This window comes from Dendrobium catenatum, unplaced genomic scaffold (assembly GCF_001605985.2).
Source record: "Dendrobium catenatum unplaced genomic scaffold, ASM160598v2 fragScaff_scaffold_1427, whole genome shotgun sequence".
NCBI lineage: Eukaryota > Viridiplantae > Streptophyta > Magnoliopsida > Asparagales > Orchidaceae > Dendrobium > Dendrobium catenatum.
In genome coordinates, this window is record NW_021319889.1 from 629,695 (window position 1) to 650,679 (window position 20,985).

The following is a 20,985-nucleotide window of genomic DNA, read 5'->3' on the forward strand; positions in this document are numbered from 1 at the left end:
CACTTGAGAAAGTTGTAGCCCCTTCATTTTGATTTGATAGAACTGTTGACCTCTTAGACGATCATCCTCGTGATCCTTAGGTTCTTCATTTTTAGTATCTGAGATATATACTAGAATAAACCCTCGATTCTTTAGCAAGGACCAAAATATTTTCAGACTATTTAAAAGTTTCATTTTAGGCATTGGTTTTTTTTTTTTTTAATAGAGACCTAAATGATCCTAGGGAATGATTAAATTGGTCGATATTTAAAATATCAATGGAACAAATTGATAATTTTATATAAATGAGGACTTTTTATTCTTTAGGAAAAATTAGATGCTCAATTCGATCATGTTCTCATTATTGTCCTAAGATTTTATGTTCATTTCATTTTCAATTTATCGCTATAATTATGTTGACCCATTGTTTCCAAAGATCATATTTTAATTATAAATGTAAGTATTGAATTTTATCTATGTTACTCCATAACTCATATTGATATAACTTTTTGTAAAGGTGATTGTAAAGTAATTTAATGAACAAACTGTTGTAAAAAGCAACTTTCTAAAATTAAAATTTCTTAAAAATGTAAAAAAAAAAAATTGTTGCCAAATAAAACCTATGATATTTTCTGAAAAAATAAAACAATAAGAAAACGGTCTCAAAGAAAGCTTTAATGGAATCCAAAGATTGTGCAGTCACCACTTGGCATCGAAGAAGTGATGATTGGTGCGTGGTGAAAGATAAAATGTTAGGTTTGAGCACCATATGTGGAGCTATGTGATCAATATGATAAATTACGGGGGTAAAATATAACTATCCTAAATTATTTATAGGCCCCTTGTTAGATTATTTAACTTTTAGAACTATTTAAACATTATTAAATTATAAAATTTTATTATTGGGATCCTAAAAAAAAAAAGTTACATAATACTTAACTTCAGACAATTCTCATTAATTTACAAATAAAAAACATGGCACATATTTAATACATAAAAAATAACATTAACATAACACTCAATTAACTTCCTTCATTTATCTTCGCTCTCATAACCCTCAACAACGAAAAAGAGCAAGGATATAACAGACGAATCGCGCTAGGATAATGAAGAGATAGCAAAATATTGTTGGAACAACAAAGAGATTATGAAGTTAAGACGAGATGTTGCTTGGATGACAAAGAGAAAGGGAAGTCGTTATAGGAAAGAGCATCTACGGGACCAACATGCTTGCGAAGGACAAAGAAAATTTAGAGAAGTATCAACTAGATCTTCCTACCAAAAGGCTAAGGCTTGGTTTGAGACAGCTTTTTTGCTGCTTATTAAGGCAGTTTTTTAGTTCAATAATTAAAATTTTTGTATTAAAAAGTTTATTTAAAAAGCAATAAGAAAGTGATCCAAAACGAAACCTAAAAGTCATTTTTTGCCAATCTCATTGTTATAGGCACTTATCCTTTCATATCTCTACCTTAGTAAACTTCATTATATTATCATTTTAAAGCTTCCTATTGTTAGATTCAGCATCTCAATCTTTATTTTCTTCTTTTGAAATGTTTGAATTTAAGCTCTTTTTTTTTTTAAATTCATTTACCTCATCAAGCTCTCTTTTTTTGGGAATATCACAAAGCTCTTCTACTCAGTCTAGCTTTTGTGGTCCTTGTCCCACCAAAGCCAAGGCTTTGTCCACATCAGTGATTGATATCTATCTAAAGTTTAGGAGTCCAAATTGTTTCTTCTTTCAGGTCCTATATTTTCACTTAGCTAAACTATAGTAGGATACACCAAATCTAACCTGGAAGTAAGAAGAATATAAACAGCATGTTTCTCACACGCTCTGAGCTAAGGTTCTCTATCAAATTTGATTTCCTTCTATTTTTACTCTCCTGGGTACAGTTTATAAATATTCTGAATCAGCGAGAAATTTCTGACTTCACTGAATTAAAGAAGTTGTAGAAAAAAGGTAAGATTTGACAGAGATTTGATTGTTCTAGGAATAGAAGCCTTTTGCGCTTGCTTTACATATGGGTTTTAGCAGCTCAAGACTGATAAGATTTTAGGAGTTGAGGTTCTTTTTTATCTATTAAGTTGCTGTTCAAAGAAATTCAGAATCTGTCTGAAATTTCTAACTGTTCTGATTTAAAGAAGTGATGCTTTAAGGTAAGATTTGGAAGAGATTTCGATATTCTAAGAACAGAAGTGTTGTTATTCTGAAGAGGACTTCAGTCAACAGTGTTGGAGAATAAGCAAAATTTAATGAAGCATAGAGAAGGGAAAGAACATAAGTAGAAAAGAAAATAAACAAACAGGAACTTCGAGCAGCTACACCCAAGATGATTACGTCCTAATGTTGTCATTGCAGATTTTATTGTAGAGAAAGATATAACCTTAAGTATAATATTAGTGGACGAGAAAATAATCAAAATGGTTCATCAATTCTTTATGAGAGACCAAAATGACCTCCAATTATTTTGAGGGACCAAATTGATCCCTCAGCTCCTCTAAATGTACTTTTTTGATTTTGCGTTCAATTTTAAATGAAAAAGTGAGATGGGCTCGAGGGTATTATTGGTATTATCAAATGTTTTTTACGTCCTTTTTTTTTTAAGAAAATTGGATCGATCATAACTAAAGTTTCATTTTGGAACAACTTACTATTTTATGAAGAAGTTTCTTGGTATTAAAATTCTTTAATTTGAAATTTTTGTATTAAAAAATTGCTTCATAAAGTAGTGAAAAATAGGTCCCAAACTAAGCCTAAGTCTATATAATATATTTTCTTCCTAGAATGAAGATCTGGATCCCCAACTTAAGAGATAATAACAACAATTTATCCAATAGATGAACTCATATTGTGCTTATGCAAGAATAGAGCTTATATTAATGGAGAAATTATTATGTGCGGACGTCGAACACAATCTGGACTCTGGAGACCAACTAAAATGCACCACATCACTCTTCGCTCGGTACTGCTCAGTACCACAGTTTGGTACGCTAACGTGGATGCACCTAATTGACCTCCGAATGTAGAGATGTATTCGACGTCCGCACAGAATAATTTCTAATACTAATGATGACGCCCTCACTCAAGGTTGCTTCCTGGCACACAACAAGGCACTCTAACAACAGAAAAAATCATCACTATTCATTGAAATTTAAAAGATTGACGCAAATGAACTTCTCGATCATCATGGTCTATCGATTAACCAGCATTCTTATTGTGATCGAGCAACGAAAGTCGGTCTCTTGGAGAACTTTCAAATACCTCATTAGAGTGCGTCACCTCTAAACATACAAAAGCAGAAGCTAGCCCATAACACTTACAGAGACCTATCAAAAGGTCAACAAATAGAAAATATAAAATGAAAGATTGGTCAAAACAAAGGCTTACTATTTAAACAAAATTATAATGGGAAGAACGCAGATTACAGTTCACTTATGGACTAATTATGTATTTTTAGTTTATTATAGAATTATCACATACTTCGAGTTCTGAGGGCTAAACATCTCGTCAAATTGTATAAAAAGAATTTAAGCTTTGTTCGGGACAATTTTTTGTCACTATTTTATGACTTTTATGATAGAGGCTTAAGCAGCAACTACTAAGTCATAAAGCCTAAGGTTTCGTTTGTGACGACTTTTTTGTTGCTTATTAAAGCAGCTTTTTAGTACAAAAATGAAAATCTGTATATTAAAAAGTTGCATTAAGAAGCAACAAGAAAGTCATTCCAAACGAAGCCTAATATTTGTCATAAGAAGAAAAAATATATATAAACTTAAGCTTCGTTTGGGACAGTCTTCTTACTGCTTCTTAAAGCGGCTTTCTAGTTAAATTTTTTTAATTTTGTACTAGAAAGCTGCTTTAAAAAGCAGAAAAAAATCGTCTCAAATGAAGCCTTAGTCACGACCATCCTAACTACATTGTCTCTATTGGCCTTTAAAGAGGGGCCAGAGCTCTAGAAAGACATTCAATATTTGTGATCATTTCATTACGAGTAATTTATGAATTTTGTCATATTTCACTTATCATTGATTTCTGTATTAGAGCGGAGAGAGAGTGTAGCATATTTATATCTTAGAAATTAATGTTATAATTCTCTACAATAATTAGAAAAATTGTAGTGATGATAGCTTGATATCATCACTTTATTCAACTTGTAAAAAATTCTTATATATTTTTATGCATGGATCTTCTATTTTATTACTATTTTATGTTGTTTCTTTATATATTTAGATAATTTTTTTCTATTTCCCAACATCAATCACTAGAGAAACAAGAAAGACAACTTCATAGCTATTTCTAAAATTTGAAAAGTACCCCCTAATCATTTTGATTTAGAGGGACCCTCCCAAGTACAAGCACAACTCAAGTGCAAGTGAAAATCTCCTATTTATGAGAGATTATTACTTGCGGAGTTTGGGTCGGAGAACCATCCAATTTTTGTGAGTGTGCATAGTTTCTCTTCACCACTTAGCTTTTACTGTGCACAATCACAAAAATTGGATACAGCTTCGATACAAATTCCGCACATAATAATCTCTCCCTATTTATAACACCCCCCATCCCCTCTCCCTCCCCCTCTCCACTATAACCCCCTTCCAAACCCTCCCTAGCTCTATACTATCAACTACAAAGTATTTGATCATGTCCTCCACCTTCAATACCAACCATCTCTTCAAAAGAAGAAATATATTTGTCTCCGGCCCAATTATCATCGGCGCCGGACCCTCCGGCCTCGCCGTCGCCGCCTGCCTAAAATGCCAAAACGTCCCCTTCCTCCTCCTTGACCGCGCCAACCGCCTCGCCTCTCTATGGCAAAACCACACATATGACAGACTCAAACTTCACCTTCCCAAACAATTCTGCCACCTCCCAAACTTCCCTTTCCCGAAAAACTTTCCTCAGTATCCAACCAAAAACCAGTTCATAAACTACTTGGAACTATATGCTAAGGTGTTTCAGATAAAGCCACAGTTCAATGAAGCCGTTATATCTGCAATATATGATGACAAGCATGGAATGTGGATAGTAAGGTCTGAAAAAGCAGAGTACAATTGTGAGTGGTTGGTGGTGGCTACTGGAGAGAATGCAGAGTGTGTGGTGCCGGAAATCGAAGGGTTGCCGGAGTTTTCAGGGGAGGTGAAACATGCTTCCAGTTATAAGTCCGGCGAGGTTTATAAGGGGAAGAAGGTGGTGGTGGTTGGATGTGGAAATTCAGGAATGGAAATTTGCCTTGATCTTTGCTTGCATGGGGCTTTTCCATACATGGTCGTTCGAGATTCGGTAAGTTTTGTTTTGTGTATAATTTAAATTATTAGTTCTGAGCAGCTCTACAATCTTCTCTTCATAAATTGTTTCTTCTTAACAGGTTCATGTCTTACCAAGGGAAATATTTGGGAAATCTACCTTCGAAATGGCTATAACCATGATGAAATGGCTGCCCGTGAAACTAGTTGACAGGATTATACTGACATTGGCATGGTTGGTGCTTGGAAACGTAGAGAAATATGGATTAAAAAGGCCAAATATAGGGCCTTTTGAGCTGAAGAATACAAAGGGAAAGACGCCTGTTTTGGATACTGGAACATTGAAGAAGATAAAGTCTAATGAGATTAAGGTGATTCCAGGAATCAAGAGGTTTAGTCATGGAGAAGTAGAACTCGTCTGCGGAGACCAGCTGAATGTTGATGCAGTTATTCTAGCCACTGGTTATAGAAGCACTATTTCATCATGGTTGCAGGTAAATGAGATTAAGGTCATCTCCAACCAAAAATTCCATTTTTCACTCAAAAAATGTAATGTAACTAAAAAATGTCCTGAATCATCTCCAATTGAACTCCATTTTGCTTGCTTCTGCGAAGGTAACCGTTTTCTCCTCTTTGACGCGTTTCTTCGGCAAATCCGATTGAAACAGAAAAATCGCGTAGGTGAACAGTGCGACGTAAATATTGGCGTCGCATTGTTCACTCTCCACTGATTATCCAGTTTTTTGCCGGTCGAATGGAGCAAACTAGCCATGCCTTACAGTCGTTTGGAGTTCGGCTGGAGACGCCCTAAGAGCTGTGCTCCTGTTGTAGGCGTCCATTTTCGAGAGCCCAAAGGAGGATTTTATGATGCACGAACGTGAGATACGAACACGATGTGGTCTATCATTAAAAAATGCATGACCCAAATTAAAATTATTATCTAATAAATAGATAAATTAAATAAACATCAAGCACAATAGCACATACAATCTAATTTATAAAATAAATATTTTTATCCGTCTATAAAATAAATAAATAATTAGCATTGTAAAGAAAAAAGTTTATTTTTCTCTTCTTATTTTGTCAGGAAACTGGTGGCAAGTCCACTGATGCTCCTAAAGGCTGGAAAGGAGAGAATGGACTCTACTTTGTTGGCTTCACAAGGAGAGGGATCGCTGGTGCTTCTCTTGATGCAATTAGAACAGCAGAAGATATAGGAAAAATCTGGAGAGAAGGGAGGAACCAAGCTAAGAAGTTCAAGCCTTTTCATATAAGATGTAACTCACAACTATGATGACATAAGCTTTTACTTTGCCTTTTATAACATTTTCATTTGGTTTGAGGAAAAAGAGTAGGAAGAATGGTCAAGGAAGTGATGAACAGCTCTTTCTCAAATGGTTTTAGCCAAAGTTTTACAAGAAAAATGAATGGGTTTTATCAGTTTTATAGGAAGGTTGGTGATGTTTAAGCTTTCATTTTTCTTTCTTCTGTTCCTCCTTTATGTTAACTGTAGTAAAACTTGATGTTGATTTGGTGGTTGTTGAGGCGGTTTTTTTCTTTATTTATTTGTTGTATTCATAATTCTACTATCAATTGCAATTGATATGTCACAGAATAATCATCTTGATTGGGCATGAATCTCAATGCAAATCTGGATTAAAAACTTTGAAATTAAATTTGGGATCATCCAAACTCCAATCTCATCAAGTTTATTGTCAAATCGAACATCTCAAGTATATGAACAGAATGACTCCAAATTTAGAGTCCAATTCGAGCCGCCCAAATGAGCCCAAATCGAAGGATCATAACCTATATGAAAGTTTCAGAGCATTAATTGGAAGACCAAATAATATTTAAATATGATATGATTATAGTTGAATCGAGCAGCTCGACGACAATAATCCAACGAGCCCAAGATCGCCAAACTCTCACATATTTAAGGCACCTAAATATTGATAAACGCTATATGATCAAGGGGACTAATATCAACTGTCCAACAGAATAAGGACAAAAATATCACCCTACTCACTCTCGATTATAGAATCTCATGGAATTCAATCCCTTGAACTTGCCATCATCTGTCTGCCCAACCTGTCATCACCCTTACTCTATCAACCTCATCGCATGATTACTCTATGTAGGTTCGTCACACTGCCCCTATTATGATCCTTATTCATCTGGTGATCCATTGTCATAGCACCTTCAACCTCCTCCTAGTCATGCTCCCGCATCTCAGGATGATCGATTGAGACTTTCAATTTATCATCAAAACCCATTGAGATTTAGGGTTGTTGGTGGGCGACCACGACTAGGAACCCCTCATCTCGTGTTTGAATCCCCTCTACTACTGCCTCACCTATTTAGTTAAGCAAAGCAAGTGTGGGCCTGATGCCGGTGGGTGACATCGTTCGATTACGCCACCAAACACTCTCTTTGGAATGACATCGAGAAAATATCTCGTTCCAAAAAAATTATCATAAAGAAATTTGTTAAGATCATTAATAAAGTAAAGGGAAAATTTTAAGACTAAGCATGATTATTAATTGAATTAAAAGCTTAAGCATGTTTTAAAATATTTTAAAAAATAGTCAAAATCGACCGTCAAAAATTCAAGTTTGACTAGAATAGTCAATATCCAAAGTGGCGATGATGTGACAAGTTTTGAGATTAAGTCGTCCATTTAATGGGTGATTAATAAGTCGCTCGTTAAACGGGCGACTTAAATTTGATACTTTAATTCCAAAAACCCTTCCCGATCTCATTTCCATCGCTTTCCTCTTTCGCAGCCGTTTCCATTGGGACGTTCGGAGTCGTCGATCTAGCCACCAAGTGTTTAGGTAAGGGTTTTTTTATTTTATTTAAATTTAATATTTACGATTTATTATGTATAGTATTTGAGGTGTTGTACATATTTGGTTAAAAATTATCCTATTTGAGTCTTTTTAGTTTATTTCTCAAAATTTTTTGGTAGATATATTAGTTTGTCTAATTTAGTTGGAGTTAGTTGTATTATTATTTGAGATAACTAGAGATAAGTTGACCAAGGACATATATTTTGTCAAATACTTGATAGATCTGAAGTAGTCGGATATGGTTTCTTCGGAACTAAGTGATCTACTGTCGGGTGTGACAAATAGGCAAAATCTATGTATAATCTCAAACAGGCATGCAGGTTTCTTCGGCAACTAAGTGAGCTACTATGGGGTGTAACAAACAGGCAAAATCTATGTATAATCTCAGACAGGCATGCAGGTTTTGTTAGAGGTTGTAGGGAAATTTTCCCTAATGCAGCTCATCGACATTGCTTACGGCATTCACGAGAGGATTTCAAAAAAGCAATACGTCAGATGGCAAAGAAACTGATTAGAAAAAAATTTATTTTTTTTAATTGATAGGGGTACGTGCGACTTACTATTATCCTATTTTAAATGTTTAACAATGATCAAAAATAAATTTAATTTGTTTTTTTAAATGACAAGGGTAAGTCGTCCGTTTAATGAGCGACTTACTATTATCCTATTTTAAATGTTAAACACTGATCAGCAATAAATTAAATTTTTTTATAATGACAGGGATAAGTCGCCCATTAAACGGGAAAATTATTATTATCACCATTTTACCATCATCTGCTCGCTCACTCTAACGGACAGCTGACTCAGCTAATCCTAGTCAGCATAAGTCGCCCTTTTAACAGACGATTTTGCTTATTCTTAATTTTTTTAAAACACCATTAAGCTCTTAATACAATTTATAATCATGCTTAATATTAAAATTTTAGCTAAAGTAAATAGAATATTATATATATTGAATGTTATATAGATAAATCAGCTATTTCAGTTTTTTATTATTATTATTATTATAAAATGAGCAGTTTAACAATATTATTTCTTACAAAATTGCATTAACTCAAATGCAGAATGAGCATTTTGCTGCCTGTTATATTCCACAGCTCTCTTTCGTACTTTTCCGACTCGGGATTTGGTGATTGCTTTACTGATGAGAGAAGCGCACTAAGCTGATAGATCCGATCATTGCTATAAGCCTATAATTTGGTGAGCTTCACTTTCTTGCCGGCGGCGTTCAGGTTCCGAAGTAAGAAACCCTATTTTTGTATTCTGATCGCCTGTGATTCATGGATGGGTTGCCATGGTGGAGGATGAGATTCTCATATCGGAACGCAACTATTGTCGTCTGCTTCCTTAATGTCGTTGCGGCTACCTTCCTACTCCGGGGATTCTTTAGCTTCGCCGACAAGAGAATAGCCCGAGCTAACCAACCTAATCTTGGTGAGTAATCAGTCATCGGTGTCTCCTTTTACTTTACAAAGGCTTATATGCAATTATGCAAAGTGCTGTTGATTATTTGGTAGTTTAATACCGCGGAACGTTGAATTAGATGAATATAATACGTGCGAGATTTATGGTTGGAATCGGATAACATTTTGCTTATGGGCTATGCTGCTATGTTAGTCGAGTGCGATACCGTGCATGTGAATACCAAAAACTGTAGTCATAAGACCATTTTGTAGGTTTTTCTATTTACATAAATACCAAGTATATTAGTATTGACATATGTATAATGTTTCTCTTTTTTTAATATTTCAGAAGTTAACAAACGAGCAAAAGAATGAAATCATGAGCACTCTGCTGTATTTTTCTTATTTTGTAAGAACAATGTTGAAGTTGCAACATTTTTAGGGCAGGAAACAAAACAACAGGTTGTTTGGCAAGATGCGGTTCTCAATTCTTGGAGCCTAAAATATTTTCTTCTAATGAGATTCCTCCTTATCTCAAAGGTTTGTGAGGATGGATTTTTGGAATCGTCCTAATTACCGTTTTTCCTACATTTGTTTCCTCGCAACAATCATTCTTTGAGCATGTTGTATTGTATTCGTGAGATGCTTGCAAGTCATGTTCCCTGTTCGGATCTTTACATTATATTGTTGTAATCCTTTTTTATTGCAATAAAATATTTTCATATGGTTACAAGAAAAAAATTCCAACTAGTTTGACTCTAACTGGATAAGTTCCTGCTCATAATCACACTAATCTTCATCTTATTTATTTTTGGTGGTTTGATAATTGCCTCCTTTGCCATTTAATTTAAATATTCACTTTGTCATTTTATGCTAATGAAACATAATATGCTTACGTATCCAATCATTTGCTCACTGGCCCATATCATTTGTTATGGGTGTCCGAAAGGATGCTGCACGTGAGGGATAAAATTTTACTAAAATTTTTGAAATTAAAATTAAAATTAAAATCATTATTTTTATTTTTTTTTTGAAAAATTATAATTACTTGAAAATTATATTTAATAAATATTTAATTAAAAAATGACTAGAATACTCTTATATTTAACACCATTAACTTCAGCATTGGATGTTAGGATAAAAAATGTCTCATTTTAAAGAGTCGAGGGACCAAATTGGTCTCTCAAAGAGTTGGGGACCATTTTGATCCCTCACAAAGAGTTGATGAACCATTTTGATCCTTTTCTATTATATTATCATTGCTTCTAACAATTAGAGAAAATCCTAACACAAAATTCATAGAAAAATTAACCCATAGAGCATGTCAACTTCTTGTTTAATAGTTTTGCCCATTTAGCATGCATAATACTTACAATCCTTGCAATTTTTCTTTATAATGAAATTCAATAAATCTAAACCTACATTCAAGAAAATGTATAATTTTTATCTTCACCAAAGCTACCTATCTTGACACTAACATGCAACACATGATTACAAAGAGATGTCTTGAGAATGTATAGTCTACTACATTTATAAAAATATTCTTTTCAACTGTAGATGTAGCAAAAGGAATGCATGACATATCGTTATGCTTGTTATAAACCAATTGGAAATTAGGTGAAGTTCTTTTCTTGAATTATGTTAAAACCTAGTACATTACCATGCAAAGAAGTTAATTGTAGGCAAACTTTGGATAGTATTTTTGAAGATTTATTTTGAATGACTGTGAAGTTCTTTGTAATCTTAAAGGTACACAAGATATTTTAAATGTATAATCCTAATGGTACTCAAGATATTTTAAATGTATACTACCCAATTTATTTTGGGTGTATTATCCCACTGTGGAAGCTTGGTGATAAAAAGTGATAATAAATTACTTTGATAGTAAATAATGTCATATATAAAGCTTGAATTAGATTATAAAATTTTCTATTATAAGCAAAATATATGCATATAATTTCATTTACCTTTTCACTATAGTAGATGATTGAGTGACCTTCTTAGCTAAGGTAATCATCTATACCAACACCAGAGGCCTTATAGGATATCTAAAAAATCTTCTTAAAATCAAGGAGTCTAGAACTGGTGATGCGATTAACAACATATTTTTCTGCTCCAGGGCTTTAGAAGTATATGTTGTTGCTATGAATTTGTCATTTTAAGAACATTTGCCCAAGGGGAAATGATAAAATTGAAAGTCTTATAGAACTGTTTGTACAATATAGCTAACCCATGAAAACTCCTAACATCAGAGAGCGGCAAGGTTTGGCCAATCTAGGGTTGCCTTGATTTTTAAGGGATATCGTTCGAGACCCTTATAAGACACCACATGATGGAAGACAAGCTGAATGATTTTTATGAGATTTGAAAATGAGATTTTTATTATTTATTCATGCCAAACTCACAACGTTATGATTAGCTACTACTTTTGATGAACATAAGATATTATAAGTTTAACAATGATAATATTTTATGTTATTCTTATATAAGAATAAGTCGGACAAACCAAATAAGTTGGGCTCATAAATATGAATGAAGAATAACAGAAACATAGTGAAAATGAAATTCTTATGGTTGAAATTTGACCAACAGTTAATGGGACCAATTATAAGGAAGATTTCTTTCGCAAGCAATTCTTTATTGAGGTTGTGATCTTTTATTGGAAGTTTATGTTCAATGGTCAAGCTATGTACACTCGAGAGATTCTTTACTTGGGTGGAAGAGAGCATAAGAGCAAATGCACTATAAAAGAACTAATTTCAATCATTTTATCATCCAAAGATGACGAGTTTAATATTACATGGAACTCTATTTATAGAAATAAGAAGAACAGACCAAAAGGCACTAAAATAAATACTTGAATCTACCATTATATCCACACCTAATACTAACCTGATCTAGACCTTCAGATCTAGTAAACATAATGGCTTAACATGACCCATAACACAAAAAATGTGGACTTATAGGCCCAAAAAACAACATGACTTAATAATTCACAAAGCTCAAGATGACCCAAGTTCGAGATGGCCAATATATATATATATATAGGATAAAATTCATATAGATATATATATATATATATACACTCAAATTCATTAAAATAATACTACAACACCTTACCTTGCACTTATGCATAGATGCTACACGTAAGGTATATGAATGTAAAATCTTGAAATGCTAAATCAGCCATGCATCGTACATCACCACAAAGCCAAGAATGTGTTTTCTGGACGCATAAATGTGCAAATTTTAAAGATTGATATAGAACTTCTCATTCCTTAACTTGAGTGATCAGGATTGATAAACAACTTCTCATTCAATGAAGAGGGGAAGTGAAAAGTGAGTTTTTATTTAATACCCTACCCTTTGCTTATATAGTATTATAAAAAAATGACAATTGTTTGCAATTTGTTACCTTTGTTTATACCATATTATATCAAGCTTCAAGCACGCTACCAAAGTTCTTTAGTATACTCTAATAAACCTTGGTGCAATTGTCGGTGCAGCACAAATGAGATACATAATGGAGTCTGAACAGATACGCCGTTCTATGGAGCCCTTGGATTTGATCAAAAGAGTGAGAATGATTTAATTGAATTTGTCTAAGAGAAATGAAATAGTAGCGCTTTCAAAGAGCCTTCTCTCTGCTTCTTGTATACCTATTAAATGTTTTGTTTTTTCATATATTTTTGAAAATTTTGCTTTAAAAGATTTTGATTTACTGATCCAGATCAAAGAAATTGAAGAAGAAGCATTCACTGAGCCCGGCATGGAGACAAAACAAGTGCCTAAGCAGACTGCTGCGGTTGATGTATCAAAAAGGTTGAATGATTTAAGGGCAACGAATGATGCCAACAGCCTCAAAGGTGACTTTTTTACCATCATTAGTTGGTTTAAGTATTGTGCAATTTTTTTCCATCAAATTGCTTTTAAGATCGAATGGAAGTAGAGCTGGCTCGGGATTCTCCATCATCTGAGTCCAATTTACCTTTTTTGCTTCCCATTCTTAATGTGTGATTACCTTTGTTCCTGTCATTGCTCAAACTCAACCACTTCGCTTTGCGTAGTACTGCTCATTGTCTCAAACTCATAACTGAAGGGTTAAAGGATAAATATAGTAGAATATGAGATATATGATAACATATATGTACATTTAGGTCGAGCAACAACTATTCTATAGAACATACTGTCATATAAGACTTGTTCAATGGGATACAAGGTTTCTATAGTGGATAGGGCTTTTGTGGAAGGATGTGATTCACGCTTCTTTTGGAACAACTTTTTTATTGCTTCTTAAAACAACTTTTTAGTACAAAAAATAAAAATTTTGTACTAGAAAGCTGCTTTAAAAAACAGTAAGAAAGCCATCCCAAACAAAGTCTCAGTCTTTATATAACTGGGTATTTGATAAGCAGTTTGTTTATAGGATAAATGGTTGTTTCTACCAGGGATTACTTCTGAGAATATGCCTGATAAGTAATGGTTCTCTTGAGGGTGTTTCGTTTCGTCTTGTCATCTTTGTCTCGGTTGGTAACCTCACATGTCTAGGATCATACAAAATGAAGTGAAATGCTGAAGCTTGCAACCATTTTAGTGTCTGTGTGTGGGTCTCTGAAAGGATTTTGCTCATGGGGTTCGAATGTAAAGAGTACGACCGCACTATCCCGCAGGACAAAATGATCGTAGACCTTTACACTCGACATAAGCAGGCCGATGGAAGAGCAGATCAAGTTATACATACGATTAGCCATGAAAGATAGTGACTTTCTCCTACGCACTTCGATGGATAATAATATGTATAACCCAAAATTTCATGATATCTGCATTCATGTTATAAATTCTCATAGTGATGCCAACGAATGCACATGAATGCACATGAAAGTTTTCCAACAAATTCTCATAGTGATGCCAACGAATAGTGTATAAGTGGAATAGTAAAGATGTAAAGGTTTCAATTCAAATCTTCCTATATATGTAAGCATTTTTTTATGTGGATGAACATTTCCATGGAAGGATGTAACATAAAGATCCAAACAAGGTTTATCCTAGCACATGAATTTTTTTAAAAGAAGAACAACAAAAATAAAATAAAAAGAAAGTTTTGGAAAGAAACGTTCAAAGCATTCAATCTCATACTTAAAGAAAACGAAGAAAGGAGAATTCCAAATCTCATGCTAGAACGCTTTCAAGAAGATGACGCTTACTCTAGAGAGGAAGGGCAAATCATGTTAGAGATTTCACTTCCAAAAATGTATGAAGTTATGCTTTCAAGTGCACCTTTTAAATCTTTGGCTCATAGTGAGATTTAGTAAATGAATCACACCCAACATCGCGATGAAAAGAAAGAAAGACAAAACAAAACCCCTATACCAAAAAAAAAAAAACATTTACAAAGTATTGGACGATGTTTAACTTGGAGTCAACAAGCATACTTATCAATATCATGAGTTATAACTATTCTAAAAAGTTGCAAAACCTATATTTTCTTCTCAGATTTTTTCTTCTTCTACAAGTCTTTAGACAACATATTGGGAAATTTTCATGTGTGCGATGCTATTATATAAAGGTTAAATTTAAACTAAATGATTATAATCTCATTTATGACACTTCGTTGGACAACTAGCTTATGATATTCATGACCTTAAGATGTAAGTCACATGAATGAGTAGATTTAAATAAAAAAAGGCTATGCATGGAATAGAACTTCATTCTTTGAGAACAAACCAACATCACCATTTCATCATTGAACTCGACATATCTTCTAGAGGACTTCATATATAAATAAAAAAAACAACGAGCACAAGCATCCTCTCTTGAAAATAAATCCAACAACAAATCACATGTTTATAAAAGACATTGAAAACAAGAATATGTCACCATGTTTGGATGCACATTCAACATACAACTACTCCAATAACCCATGAGCTAATCTCACAATAAAAGAGGGGCAAGACATCTTTGGTTGACATCTTTTCCTCACTCAAAAGAGCTTAAAATATTAAGTTGAGCATTAGCACAAGCATCTTGTGTGCATGATTTGGTATAAGATTAACATGGCATCTCATAATCCCAAATCATTCACACCTAAAACTCTAAATCGTGACATGAATTAAAAAAAAACATGAGTTTCCCATTCCCAACTACACATAGGAGAAATAAATAAATCATCACATGGCACCAAAATCAACTATGCAAGCTATCATGAAATCCACTATAAAGAGTGTATACACTCACTTAGAAATCAAAAGAATTAATTGTGTGATGACATACACACCATGAGGTTTCAATCCACATTTAAACTTAACAAAAATAAAGTTCCCCATAGGTGCAACTTACTGCCAACTAAAATCATCCACAATATTCTAGATAAAATGAGAGGAAATCATGGTAGCTAGAGTAGAGGAAGAAGATTAAGGAAGAGGGAAAAGGAAGGAAGAAGAAGAAGTAGGAGAAGGAGAAGAAGAAGAATAAGAAAGGAGAAGGAGAGAGAGATACTCACCTTGCAAAGAAGCGGCTAAGGCGAGTCGATGGCGTCGGCTTCGGCTAGGGTAGGCGATGGGGGAGACGGCTTCGGCTTCCACGCGAGGGAGGTGGGGATTTCGGCCTCCCTGTTTCGGTCCGAACAGAGCAGAGACAGAGAGGGAGGGAGAGCTTGGCGCAAATCCGAGAGCTGAAGAGGGAGTTTGGGGCTCTTGGCTCGCACGAGAGAGGAAGATCGGGAGTAGGGAGTTCCGCCTGGGAGCTTCTACCGAGAGTGAGAGGGGGAGAAGGGTTTTCGGTCTTGGTTGGAGTTCGCTAACAAAGGGCGATTGAAAGAGGGAGAGGGCGATGGGTGCCTAAGAGCAAGGGAAAACCGAGAGAGCGAGGGAGAGGGAGCGAATGCCGAAGCCGAAGGTCTTCGTTTTGGGTAAATCAAACTCGTCGCCGAAAGAGGAAGAAGAAGAAGTAGGAGAAGGAGAAGAAGAAGAAGAAGAAGAAAGGAGAAGGAGAGAGAGATACTCACCTTGCAAAGAAGCGGCTAAGGCGAGTCGATGGCGTCGGGTTCGGCTAGGGTAGGCGACGGGGGAGACGGCTTCGGCTTCCACGCGAGGGAGGTGGGGATTTCGGCCTCCCTGTTTCGGTCCGAACAGAGCAGAGACGGAGAGGGAGGGAGAGCTTGGCGCGAATCCGAGAGCTGAAGAGGGAGTTCGGGGCTCTTGGCTCTCGCGAGAGAGGAAGATCGGGAGTAGGGAGTTCCGCCTGGGAGCTTCTACCGAGAGTGAGAGGGGGATAAGGGATTTCGGTCTTGGCTGGAGTTCGCGAATACAAGGCGACTGAGAGAGGGAGAGGGCGACGGGTGCCTGAGAGCAAGGGAAAACCGAGAGAGAGAGGGAGATGGAGCGAATGCCGAAGCCGAAGGTCTTCGTTTTGGGTAAATCAAACTCGTCTCCGAAAGAGGAAGCCCGCGCATTCGTCGTCTCGTGCTTCAGTTTTCCAAACATCACGCGAATAGATTATTTTCTGCTCCGTATTTTTGCCCCGACTGTGGAGGATCGCAGGTATCAGGCAACGGCTTCGGGCCAGCGAACCGTTTGATTCAAGCCGCTTGATCCAATTTCCTGATCTAGGCAACATATTCAAATCACTTGGAAAGTTAAATGGATTCTAACATAATTAAATTAGGCTGAGTCAAGTTAAATTGACTAAAACCGGGTTAGACTCGAGTCTGAAATTTGAGTCAATTTAGGTTCGAGCTGGCTCAATAAAGCTAATTATATAAAATTGAATCCAAGATAATCATCAATTTAAATCAAATTGGATACGGCGCGACCAAAACAAACTAATCGAGCCTAATTGAACACAGTCGAGTCTAATTCGACCCAATTCAAGTCGATTCAAACTCGAATTGGACTCGACGTGGTTCAATTGAGTCGATCGAAGGTGCTCGAGGGTACTCAAGCGGAAATCGAGGTCAACACTGTGTTGGGATGCCGCTTTAGAATCAATAGTGTAAGATCAGAAGGCACTTATTCTTTCAGAAATTTTCTGGTATGAGGATCGATGTAACTGAGGCTTTAAGTAAGCCTACCCATAATTCATTTTCCAACTTGTTTGTACGATAACCTGAACCCAGTCTGTTGTCGCTTAGGGTTCATTTGATTGCGTGGAAAGGCTTATTTGGTTGCTTGCAATTAGAGAAATTGCTTTAAGAAAAGGTGAATTCGTTTTCACTTATTTTTGAGTTTGAAAATTAATCTCACTTGTGGGAGTTTTCACTTGTGGGAGTTTTGGGGGAGTTTATAATTTAAAATCAATGTTAGTTTCCAACTAATTTCAACCAAATAATAAACTTGAGAAATTTCATTCTTCAAAACACGTTTTCAAACTTCAAGCAACCAAATGAGCCCTAAATTGAAAATATGTTTTAGAAAATTATGAATTTTTTTCACTCATTTTGAGTGTGAGAATGAAATCATCATTTGTTAAGCCTGCTTTCTTTGGTTACCTTATTCCCAATCGTCAAACTTTGGGCAACCTTAAAGCTTTCCACACCAAAGCACATCCATAATCCTGACGCACATAAAAAATCCGTTACCGACTACGGAGCGGTTGTTAAATCATTCAGGAGTTGTTTAATCTTTTTGTAATCTCTTGCATCCTGATAGGAAACATTCCACCGCAACAGTGAAAATTCTGTTTTCAGAGAAAAACAGCAATAACAGAACAGAAAAAACTCAAGAAAAACAATAAAAAGAGTGAAAAATCTGAGGGAAAACACTTAAAATTCACTAGCAGAAGAAGAAAAACAGCAAGATACAATTGATCCTCTATTCGAGAGGAGGATCTTTCTCTCCCAAATCTCTAGACACCGCTAGAGCCCGAAAGAAAATCTAAATCTAAGAGATATCAAATTTCAGCCAAATTCAAGATGTCGTAACCCTAGGAAAACAAACTATTTAATGTATACAAATGAAAATGAAATATTTAAACTGTCCCTACATTCAAATTTCCCTCCCAAATCCCTCAAAATTCTTTCCCAAAAAGCTCCTTAAAACTTGGAGGCTTGAGAGACATACGCAGGAGGTGGAGAAGTTCCGCCTCAATCCCGTGTAGATCCCATGTGGATTGGCTGGACCGGTCCAATTGACCGATCTAACACATCCATCTGAACTCACCAAGTACTTTTTTTTTCGAATTAATAGAAAAAAAATCTTTATAACTACCAAATTAATAGAACAAAAATCTTTATAACTACTGAGGTTTTCTTCGTGCATAGAAAAAGTGGCAGTAATGTTTCTACTTATAAATTTTTAACGATACTCTCCTAATTGCTTAAACATTATAAATCTTTTCATCGAACAGCTCTCGAGGAATGGAGGAAAAGGAAGATGGAGCGATCAAGGCAACGCCAAATTGAGAGAAACACAACCATCACATCTCAAACCTGAATAACATCATCATATGTAATCATGTAATTTCTTTTACCCATTTGCAAGCTGTGTGGTCAGAAGTTGAATGGTCATAATGTCCACGGTTCCTGTATAATTGAATTCGTAATTACTTCTTTCTGTAGAAATTGTTGTTCTGATATGATATGAAATAATCCATTTTAATATCCAGAGGTCTTCGCCTGTAATGCTTTTTGATTTTGTCACATTTTTATTGCAGCCAAGAGATCATGTTGTCCCTTTCTGTCAGGATATCATTATGTTCTGCTCTGACTAAAATTTCTATTTTGGATGAAATAGCACTCGAAATATTCAGAATAAGCAGTTATTAGCGAACTAAACATTGTTATCTCAGAATCTTACATCTTTGAACAAAGGGCAGTAGAGAGAACCAAGTAATGTTCATATCTTATTAGATTTACACCAAAGTTTTTCTCAAGCTGTAATTAAGCATTCTCCTTGTAGCTCATCTGGTCTCATGCAGGGATCTGAGACGAAGAAGAAATGACTCAGGACCATGGAACTGGTGTTGTTTTTGCGTGTCAATGAACAACCAAAGCTGCATCTGATTTAGGAAAAATTATTAGGCGCGCACCGTCCGCATAAGCACTGGTACCTAGCGGTACCCAACAGTACCCAGGGTACCTAGCGGTACCTAGCATTACCCAGCGGTACTGAGTGCGCGTACCGCTAGTTACCCAATGCTTGTGCGGACGGTTCTCCCCGTACGCACTCCGCACCTAATAATCTCTCCTGATTTAGGTTTTGTTTGGGATAGTTTTTTACCACTGCAGTTTTACTGTTTTTAAAAAATATTTTACATTAGAAAACTGTTTTATAAAACAATAAGAAAGTATTCCCAACCAAAGCCTCAATCTCAAGCTTTGCCAAGCTTGGTTAGACATTCATTACTCAGTAAGTTCCATGAATTAATGAATGAAGGTTAAGCCCTATGCGTTATCAAAAATGAACTTGATTGGATATGAATATCACCGCATATTTGAATTAAAAATTTTCAAATTTAGATTTAGGAACATTTATAACTCTTATTTCAACAATTTTGTAATTGAGCTAAATGTTTTGACAAATGAACTCAATGATAAAAAAAGTCGTCCGATGCGAATATGAATATTTTCACACCAAGCATTTGAAGTGTGATAGGAAACTTCAATGCACTAATTAGAGCACCAGAAGATTTTCAAAATTTGCATGCTTATAACAAAATCAAACATCTCAATGAGATGAATACAACAAGCTTAAAATCATCTAATTCTAACATCATTAAAGTAATTAAATAAAAATATAATAGTTTATGATAGAGGAAATTAATGTGGGTTGTCTAATAGAGTGCATAAGATTTTGTACTTTGGTGTTTTTTACAACTCTTTTATCTATATATGTATTAGATTTTCATATTTTTAAATATTAAATTTAAAAAGTATAAGATATTTAAAAATCATCTCTCTTTATTCATCTTTTAATTTTTCTTCTTTATTTTCATTTTATTAAAATAACAGCTTGAATCAAATTTTTTTTGTCTCTTTCATAATAAGTAAGTCGGTTTGGGCTTTCTTGAACTCATAAAATTACTCAAACTCTAATTCGGTTTGAGCGGTTTCAACTACTAAAGCCATTTGTTAACTTTGAAGCTAAAATAGTCATGTGTAACTTTAGCAATAACTGTTTAAGATGAATATTCTCTATTTAATGTCATTTGAGATAAATAAAATGTAAGTGTTAATTGCTATTATAAATATTATGTATTTCAATCCTCTTTGAGTATAGAGCGAATTTCTCCAAGCTTTTAGTTTTATTTTATTTATTTGTCAGGAAATTTATATATACAACAAAACTGTTCTATATTTACATATATTAAACTTTTATATTTATTTATGTAATATTAAATATTCTAAACCATATAAAAATACTATTAATATTAATTTATTTAAAATAAGATATATATTTGATATGAATTAGGTATAAAATTATTATATAAATAAATATATAAATTTAAATAGATAAAATTTGTAGCAGATTTATAATTTATTAAAAAAAAAAAAATCTAAAGCCAAAAAAAAA

The 20,985-nt window shown here is 34.7% G+C and overlaps 2 protein-coding genes across 3 annotated transcripts in view; both read left to right on the forward strand.

Moving 5' to 3' along the window:
• Positions 1-4,621: 4,621 nt before the first annotated feature.
• On the forward strand, positions 4,622-6,517 carry LOC110111109 (probable indole-3-pyruvate monooxygenase YUCCA7). Its single transcript, XM_020842835.2, has 3 exons — positions 4,622-5,260; positions 5,346-5,717; positions 6,311-6,517. Exons 1-3 carry the CDS (start codon positions 4,622-4,624, stop codon positions 6,515-6,517), a joined length of 1,218 nt encoding a protein of 405 aa, XP_020698494.2.
• Positions 6,518-9,190: 2,673 nt separating this feature from the next.
• Positions 9,191-20,985, forward strand: part of LOC110111095 — a 14,146-nt gene continuing 2,351 nt past the window's right edge. Inside the window, exons 1-4 of one of the 2 annotated variants that reach the window (XM_020842807.2) lie at positions 9,191-9,509; positions 12,985-13,055; positions 13,209-13,344; positions 18,821-19,077. In XM_020842807.2, coding sequence (XP_020698466.1) covers positions 9,356-9,509; positions 12,985-13,055; positions 13,209-13,344; positions 18,821-18,906 — 447 coding nt within the window. In that variant the 5' untranslated portion in view covers positions 9,191-9,355 and the 3' untranslated portion in view covers positions 18,907-19,077. Of the gene's footprint in view, positions 9,510-12,984; positions 13,056-13,208; positions 13,345-18,820; positions 19,078-20,985 lie in introns of those variants that run through there. The other variant, XM_020842808.2, reaches the window with a different exon arrangement.